At 33.9% G+C, this 9,856-nt stretch overlaps 1 protein-coding gene across 2 annotated transcripts in view; it reads right to left on the bottom strand.

Annotated features, from left to right (window-relative positions):
- Positions 1-9,632, bottom strand: part of GSTCD (glutathione S-transferase, C-terminal domain containing) — a 133,388-nt gene extending 123,756 nt beyond the window's left edge. For both annotated transcript variants that reach the window (XM_005872428.2, XM_014544750.1), the window contains exons 1-3: positions 9,194-9,632; positions 8,113-8,580; positions 1,358-1,609 (exon numbers count right to left, since the gene is read on the bottom strand). In XM_005872428.2, coding sequence (XP_005872490.1) covers positions 1,358-1,609; positions 8,113-8,580; positions 9,194-9,613 — 1,140 coding nt within the window. In that variant the 5' untranslated portion in view covers positions 9,614-9,632. The remainder of the gene's footprint in view (positions 1-1,357; positions 1,610-8,112; positions 8,581-9,193) is intronic.
- Positions 9,633-9,856: the final 224 nt, after the last annotated feature.

Here is a 9,856-nt window from a genome sequence, read left to right on the forward strand (position 1 = left end):
TTATGGGGGAAAAAAGAGGAACAAATGTAATAATCTGAACAATAAAGATTTAATTAATAAAAAATAAATAAATAAATAAATAAGAATACAAGGAAAAAAAATGCAGAAGTCTTTCCTAATGTCATTTTATTTCTGGAAAAGCATCGGTAGAAAAATCTGAATTACTAATCTTTCTTTCAAGACTGGATAAATAAATAAATAAGAATACAAGGAAAAAAATGCAGAAGTCTTTCCTAATGTTATTCAATTTCTGGAAAAGCATCGATAGAAAAATCTGAATTACTAATCTTTCTTTCAAGACTGCACATGTATGAATTAAAAGCACAAATTTTGGGTTGATAAATCTTAAAAATACTAAAACTTAGTATTTTAATACAAAGCAGATTACTCTACTATTATTTATTTAAGAACATTCAGGAGGTGAACAGCTTAACCATTTGATCAAGGCACACAAAATTTGGACATGCCTTGAAAGCTTCTAAAATCAACTTTATAATCCTGTCTCATTGTTTCATCACTAGGCTAACAAGCTGAACTGAAGAAATAAGGGACCTGTGTCATTACTAAAATCTTCTCACGCTTTTCTAAATCCCCAAATGTGTGTTAACTATAGAACACAAATGATTCCTAACCCAAGTAGAAAAATATAATGAATATTTTTTCAGTACAACTCAGATGAATAGCTCAAATTACTTCATGAATTCTCTATTCAAATAAATCTTCAAACAGTCTAAGTTAAAAGCAAAACATTATTGTAGATTGTCTTGAATGGTAGAGAAAGAAAGCCTATTGGTGAAAACTTTTACAATTACTATGAACTAGAAACAAATTATGCTGCAAAGAGAAAAACTATAAATCATGTGTTATTAAATAAACTAGCACTGTAATCAAAGTATAAGATAAAAACAAACTTCAAAGAATTTAAAAATCTTAAATTAAAAAATGTTAGAAAGTTGAGATATTCATCTTCATATTTCTTTAATTTAAATCATCTCAAAATTTAAAAAACTTGAAACCAAATCCTTGCAACAAAAAAATACCAGGTAAAACAATATATTTGATAGGTGTGATATGATCTTGGTGTCTTGAATATAAAAAAAAAGTTTTGAGAAAAATACTATTTAAAAACACATATGCTGACTTATTTGGCTCCAAAGACACATAATATTAAAACCTTCAATTTACTATAACTCACTTCAATGCAAAAGGCTACTAGAAATATTAACTGGTCAAGAGTGATATAGGATAGCTACAAATAAGATTTATAACAAATAATGTCAACAAACAATTACAAGTTAGGGCAACATTATCACATGCAATTTTTCAAAGAAAATTTTAATGAAAACAATTTAAGTACCATTAACTTGGTCATCGTGGGCCTTGGACCTCCTATAAATGAAGGATCATTTTGTTCCTCTGCACCTGAGGCTTCATTTAAGTTTGGATGCTGTTCATTTGACGTGGTCAGCAACTCTGGTAAATGGCAAAACTGGATCCCACATTGAGAAGCGGCTGTTTTCACTCTTGGCACTTCCTGAATCCTCTGGTACCACGCCGCCAGCAGTGGAAATTCTATCAGCTTTTCAGAAAGTTTCTTGCAGATAATTAACTAGGCAGTAAAAGAACAAAATACAGCATTATATATTTTTTGTTTATGACAGCTATATTGAAGTAGCTTTGTGTACCATAAAATTTACACATATTAAGTACAGTTCAAACAATGAGTTTTAGGAAGTTTATACCGTTGTGCAACTACCAGTATAATCTAGTACTAGAACACTAACATCATATCAGAAAGTTCCTTTGTGACCATTTACAGTTCATCTCTGCTCTCTTGGTCAGTTGCAGGTAACCACTATTCTGCTTTCTATATGTATAATTTTGCCTCTTCTGAAATTTCATCTGAATGAAATCATAAAATGTGTGCTTTATTTTCTACTTAGCATTATTTTACTGAGCTTCATCCAGGTAGTTGCATTTATTTCTTAGTTTATTTGTTAATTATGATAGAGCATTTAACGACTTTTATTTATTTGCATTGCTCAGATGCTTTCTCCCAAGCACCACCACCAAATTTCAATTTCTTTAAAAAATTAGTTTGTTCTTGCTTCTTTGTGAGGCACTGAATGTTGTTTCCATAGAAACAATTATATTATCACAAATAGATTATGACTTATGATTATGAACATGTAAATAAGTAAAAAGGTCAAGTTACAGAAAATTTCTACAAATATATCTAACAATAATCAGTACCAAAGTAGAAGCCAGACAGCATAGAAAGTTAATTTAAAAAGTTCACAAGTGTATATATATATTTATTCTACTTTAAGTGGACTTTAAGGTTAAATAAGCACACATAATTTCCTATAAGGGCAGGTTTTATGTTCAACTCTGTACACTGCAACACTTAAACACTGCATTGCAAAAAATATGAGCTGTTTAGTGAGTGAAAAATGATCAAGGATCCTTTATTAGCTTCAATCTTTCACACTGCTTTTTATGATCCATTAGGAGTTTGTGAAAACAACATAGATTTTTAACATATCAGGAACAAGACAAGGATGCCCACTTTCACTACTTTTAGTCAATATATTATTGGAAGTTCTAGCCACATCAATCATACAAGACAAAGAAATAAAAGGCATCCAAATAGGAAAAAAAGAGGTAAAATTGTCATTATTTGTAGATAACATGATACTGTATGTAGAAAACCCTAAAGATTCTACAAAAAAAATATTATGAAACTAATAAATGACTTCAGTAAAGTTGCAGGATACAGAATCAATATACAAAAATCTGTTGTGTTTTTATACACTAATAACAAATGATCCGAAGAAGAAATTAACCAAAGAGGTGAAAGACCTGTACTCTGAAAGCTAAAAGACATTGAAGAAAGATATTGAACAATATAACTGGAAATAACTGGAAGGGTATATCATTACTTCCTAAAATAATAGATTCAATGCAATCTCTATTAAATACCATTGACAAACTTCTCAAAATTAGAACTAAACCTAACATTTATATGGAATCACAAAAGACCCCGAACAAATCCCGAGAAAGAACAAAGTAGGAAATATTATGCTCCCTGATGTCAAACTATACTACAAAGGTACAATAATCAAAACAGTAGGGTACTGGTCTAAAAAACAGATATATAGATCAATGGAACAGAACAGAGATCCCAGAAGTAGTCCTCACTTATATGGTCAATGAATATAGGACAAAGAAGACAAGGATATACAATGGAATAAAGACAGTCTCTTTAATAAGTGGTGTTAGCAAACCTTACATCACATAAAAAATAAACTCAAAATGAGAGTTAAAGACTTAAATGTTAAACCTGAAACTATAAAACTTCTAGAAGAAAACATAGGCGGTAAATTCTTTGACATCGCTCTTACCAAAATCTTTTTTAATATATTTCCTCAAGCAATGGAAACAAAACAAATGGGACTATATCAAATTGAAAAATTTTTTGCACAGTGAAGGAAACCATCAAGAAAATAAGATAACCTACTGAATGGGAGAAAACATTCACAAATGTTTTCTGGCTAATATCCAGAACATATAAATAACTCATACAACATCAAAAACAAGCAGACAATCCAATTAAAAAATAGGCAGAATACCTGAACAGACGTTTGTCTCAAGAAGACATACAGAAGGCAAACAGACACATGAAAAGACATTCAGCATCACTAATCAGCAGGGAAAATGTAAATAAAAACCACAATGGTATATCATTTCTCACTTATCAGAATGGCTATCATAAAAAAATCAACAAATAACAAATGCTGGTGAGGATGTGGAGAAAAGGTAACCCTTGTACACTGTAGGTGGAACTGTAAATTAGTGCAGCCACTATGGAAAACTGTAGAGAGAGCCCTCAAAAACTTAAAAACAGAGTTACCATATGACCCAGCAATTCCACTTCTGGGCATTTATCTGAAGAAAACAAAAACACTAACTCAAAAAGATTATGCACCCCTTGTTCATTATAGCATTAATAGTAATAGCCAAGATATGGAAGCAACCTAAGTGTCCATTGTTGATGAATAGATGAATGGATAAAGAAGATGGTATAATGCAGCATTAAAAAAATGAAATCTTTCCATTTGCAAAAAATTAATGGACCTAGAGGTATTATGCTAAGTGAAATAAGTCAGATGAAGACAAATACCATATTATCTCACTTACATGTGGAGTCTAAAAAAACTAATAAATGAATAAACAAAACATAATAGAAACAGACCCATAGATATAGAGAATAAACTGATAATTATCAAAGGGAAGTAGGTAGGGAAATAGTAATAAAAAGAAGATAAAATAAAATATAGAAAATATGAAAGTACACAGCATATAGTAACATGGATTATTTTGTAAATATATTTATATATAACATAAAGATGTATATTTGTATTTATATGCTCAATAATCTTGGAAAATACATTTTACTATGGAAGTAAAGTTTGGAAAACACTGTCTAAATTGTGCTCTGAAAGCCAAAAAAGTTTGTAATTCTCACCAAAATTCTTAATTGCGTGGAAATAAATTATGTGCTAAGGGAATTTAGCTTAAGCTGTGATAAATTAATCAAGTAAAAAATGTTCTCATCACCTCACCTTTCTTTTACTCTCCTTGGCAGTGACTTATTCTTATTTGTTAGATGTATATGGTATCTTTCCTTCTTTTTGAAAATAAGTTGTGATTATGTAACAACTAGAGGCCCGGTGCATGGATTTGTGCACTGGTGGGGTCCCTCAGCCTGGCCTGTGCCCTCTCGCAATCCGGGACCCCACGGGGGATGTCTGACTACCAGTTTTGGCTCAATCCCCTGCAGCCAGGGAGGAGCCCAAGCTGAGTCCGGCTTCTGGCTGAGCGGTGCTCCTGCTGTGGGAGCGCACTGACCACCAGGGGGCAGCTCCTGCATTAAGCATCTGCCACCTGGTGGTCAGTGAGATGGTCGTTTGGTTGTTCGGTCACTTAGGCTTTTATATATATGGATAATTCATGTTTAAAAGAAATTGAGGAGTTTTACTCTGTGTGGCAGACCATCCATTCTATTTAATCAGCATGCCATGCTGCTCTGCAACATCCAGACGGTTGAGGAGGCACTGCACCACATTCATTAAATACAAGATATATTTAAGGAAGTGGCTAATGAAAAATGTATGAAATGAAAATTAAATTTGCTCCTAAAAAAGGGTATTTTTAAAAATGTACCTGGCTGATATGATCAAAGCCATCATAAATATCACAGAGTTAATTAAGGACAAGAAAACAAGAGAATTCATTCTTAAAATAGTGAAAATTGTACTTCCAAAAGTACAAAATGAAACTCTAGTGGCTTTGTAATAGGGGCAGAAAAATTTGTTTGCACGAAAAGAGAAGCAAAATGCTACATCTATCCAAACTATCTCCTCCTCTGCATTATTTTCCAATCACATATATAAATCATTTTGTACTTCTTTCATATCATTTTTAGTTCTTCTACTCTGTCAAAACAAGTCATAATGAACAAATGCTTAGGTGAACAATGTAATAAGCAGGGTAAGAAAATACTGCTCTTTTGTATTCTTGGCCTATTTCTGTGACTAAATATCACGGCTTAAGATTCAGCTTTCTGTTTCTGATCCAAACATGGTAACTTGACCTTGCTTCCTAATCATGAACTTGATCGTGATCTTTAGGACTGCTACTCCATCACTTCAATGTGTGTTAATGCAAGCACACAGATTCAGCATCATAGCCACTGTCTGAACTAAAATGACTGTTTCATAATCCAAGATGACTTAAAAGAAGAAAATAAATATAACTGAAATAACATCAAGGCTTTGGCAAAGAAAGATTAATTCCTGAAAGAAAAGGTACAGATCCAGGAAAATTACAAGCAAACAAAAGAAAATATTTTAAGAATTAGTTTACATAGAAATGGCAAGAGAAGAATTTAATCATAGGATACATGTAATAGAAAAGGCTGAGTGTACAAGTTTCCCCCTATTTAAAATTGAGATGAAAACAAGTTTCTCTCTGTAGTATTAGGTAGATTGACTCAGGGGTAGTCAGTAGATGTACTGCCTGATTAAAGAGGAGGAAAAAACCCTCTTAATTAGTAATACTTCAACCTCAATTGACCCTAATCAGGTAAATAGTATTTAAATTAAGCTAAAATCAAATGCAAACTAGCTGAAGATGGATGTCTGGATAATGATCTAAAATTACCTTCATGCAGGTGAATCCAATTTTTTATGTTTTGTTGAGTTTGAAAGCAAATATTCATCTTCTCTATCACCTTGTTTTATTTTCTTTGTAGCAATTACATTATTTAAATACTAGTGGCCTTGCACACGAATCCTTGCCGGAGTAGCTCGCTGCTGCTTGCCTCAGCTGGCTGCCCCACCCACCACGGCTGGTAGCTCTCCTTCGCACGTAGCTCGCTGCCCTGCTCTCCTGCTAATCGATCGTTACGCTGCCCCGCCCTCCTGTTGATAGATTGTTACGCTTCATGGCGTAATGACCATTTGCATATTACCTCTTTATTATATAGGATGCATTATTTTTTTGTTTACGTGTTCATTTCTATCTTTTCCTACTAGAATATTAACTCCAAGAGGTCTGGACCTTATTTGTCTTGTTCATCACGATATTCCTAGTGCCTATAGTAGTAGGCTTTCAATAAATGTCTCAAATGAATTCATGGATGTGCCACTTAGATTCAACTTATTTATGAAATTAGAAGCAATTGTAGTTATTTAAGCAGACCATCAACAGTATTTCATAACATGTAACAAGTGACTGCTCTCATGACTGAAGTTGGTAATAGAGGTGAGAAGTCAGTCATAAGAGAATTTACATTGACAAGGAACAAAAACAGATATTTTTTCCTCACCCAGCTCAATGGACAATATGAATACATATGACCTTTAAAATACTAATCAACACCTAAACAATTCCTGAAACTTTTAATATCCTTTAATTGTGAAGTTATTTTGGTTTCTAATCTTATTTTATTTTCATTTTGAAGAAAAATGTTCTTTAAGAAAATGTCAATTGATTAATACCACCTTAGTAAAGCTCTGGCCTCCAAACATATAGATTTTCCTTAGAAGTCTTTTCTCACATGTCAGTAGAGATACCTGAAGTGTTGGTAATATATAATGAGAATGAAATCTGGTACCTGATTCCTTAGTAGGGAAAAGGTGAAATACTTCAAAGCAGGAAAAACGCAGCTCTTGAAAACCAACTGGAAAGCTGCAGAGAGATATAGCTTCCCATGTTCACTCTGATGTTATTTTCACCTTGATCTTTTTTCCTCCATACAGGGAGGGAATGGAGAGTGGGGGAATGTATACATCTCCATGCCCCAAGTAGGAAAGAAAACTTTCCATGTAATTTTATGGTCAACAGAGAGGCATATAGATGAGGATAAAATATTTTTGATTTAATAACAACATAATTAAATTAGTGTTTTAAGTGACAACTTAATTATAAAATATAGCTGACAAGACTTTTATTTTTTTTATTTTTTTAAAGTATATTTTTATTGATTTCAGAGAGGAAGGGAGAGGGAGAGAGACAGAAACATCAATGATGAGAGAGAATCATTGATTGGCTGCCTCATGCAGGCCCCACACTAGAGATAGAAACCGCAACCCAGGCACGTGCCCTGACCAGGAATTGAACCTCAACCTCCTGGTTCATAGGTTGAGACTCAACCACTAAGCAACGCAGGCCAGGCTAGCTGACAAGAATTTTAAGTGCTTGAACAGTGGAACCTCTAGTATTAGAAGGGAATCACAACAGCAATTTGAAATTACTTATCATAACAATTAATTGATAACATTTTAACAACTCAAAATTTAAAGTCATAATTATATTTATTGAGAGCTTACACTGTTGTCCACAATTTATACAAGTTATCATTTATTCCTCACACTCGTCCTATTAGGTAGGTACTATTATTAGCCCTATTTCACAGATAAGAAAATGGAGACAGATATTAATAATTTGCCCAGGAGCATAACGATAATAAGTGGAATTGGGTTTCAAACTTAAGCAATTTTATATACTGAAACTCCCAGTAATGTACCCACTCCAGATCAATCTTACCAAAAAATGATGGACACAGGGCAAGAGCACGATGTCTGTCAAAGTGAAGTAAAGGCCTTCCGCAAACACATGCTCCAGAGGGGGAAGGTCAGAGGCCTTTGCTTTTCTTATGTGAGCCGGTTCCCTGCGGGTGGCAGCTGGTTCTTCCTGTACTGTGAGCTTTGAGAATGCCACTTTCAGTTCCAGGCTCTTGGACAAAGGGTCCAACTCATCAGATGTTTCCTGTCTCTGGGCCTTGCTCTTCGTTTTTTCCTTGACACCGGAAGGCCCCACTCTGGCAGCCTTCTGTTGCTTCAGCTTCTGCCGACGGAGCTTGTCATCGTTGTGCACTCTAACAGGCTCACTAAGCTTTTTCTCCAGCTGCAGTATTTCTGCAGGGATGTTTGGGCGCCGGTCAGAGGATTCTTTGAGAAAATTCTCAATAGCTAAAGGGATGGTGAGTTCACATAGCCTGGTCCACTGACTAACCTACAAAGCAAAACAAGAAATAATTCTTTATTTTTGACATAGCTTGAAGGAAAATAACTTTTTATTGGGAAATAAAGCTGGTTTAGCGAATTTGTCTTGATGTAAACCATTCCTGGGCTAGGCTATTATGCTATATGAAGACATATTTATAGTGCTTCAGAAGTGATAACATCAAACATTGGAGGTTTAGCATTCATGTATCTGGAATATATGCTCTCCACCTGTATCCTCTTACTAAATAACTCCTTACTTCCCAAAGCTTTTAAAGTATACCACCACCCAAAAAAAGGTGGGTTCCCAAAGCATTGCTACTTAAACTCCTGTTCATATGTAAAAGTTCCCTTTAAAAATCCTCAATGTAATTAAAAGATTAAGAAAAAAGAAGTAAAGCTCTAAAATAATATCTCCAAGCCTCATTCATTAAATCTTAAATTCGTATTTTTTCAATACTGCACTGAATTATTGGCATACATGATGGGCTACTTTATTTCATTGGTTAGTGTAGTTTTTTTTTAAGGAAATGAAGTTCTAATTTCCAGTAGAAAGTTAAATGTCTAAGTGAATGTGTCATCACTATATGGCTTTAATAACAGAAGAGAGACATTATACTTACCTCAGCACAGGCTTTCAAGCAAGTCTTTTTAAAACCCAGAAGTTCCAAAACTTCCTTCTTCGAGGGGTCTGCTTCATATGATTTCTGGATTATGTGTCTCAGTACAACAGCAAGTCCTGCTCTACAGAAATTGTCTGGTCTTTCTACTACTGCAGGTAAGCAGCAATTCTGGACTATCGGTGGAAGCTCTTGCTTTGAAATAATCTGTACTTCGACATCCTGTGACAGTACATTTTTAAGTAGTGAAACATCTGTACTTTCTCTTGTGAGTACTAAGTAAACTTTAAAGATTTTGCAGTCACAGTATGATAACAAAAATAAAGTTACAGATGTATGAAGTGGAAAAATGCATCCTTCTATTTGGTGAGAAAAGTCCAGGTACAGATATTCTTCTGTAAGACTTTTCTTAATGCCTTTCATTTTCTTCTTTCATTGGTTCACCTGAAGCATAAATGGAAGTGGTTATAGGCCTTAGAAGCTAAAAGATGAAATTTTTAAAGCATGTTCTAAAAATCAGCAAGGATTTGTGATAGATAAGATTCTACATGAATTTGTTCCTGGATTGAATAAATGGCTTCCAAAACAAAGATTTCCACCTGTGCAATTAACTAATCTTTGGGATGATTTTATACCGAGCTCCTTTAAAATGAGCAAACTCGGCTT

The sequence above is a fragment of the Myotis brandtii genome, unplaced genomic scaffold (genome assembly GCF_000412655.1).
Source record: "Myotis brandtii unplaced genomic scaffold, ASM41265v1 scaffold38, whole genome shotgun sequence".
Classification (NCBI taxonomy): Eukaryota; Metazoa; Chordata; class Mammalia; order Chiroptera; family Vespertilionidae; genus Myotis; species Myotis brandtii.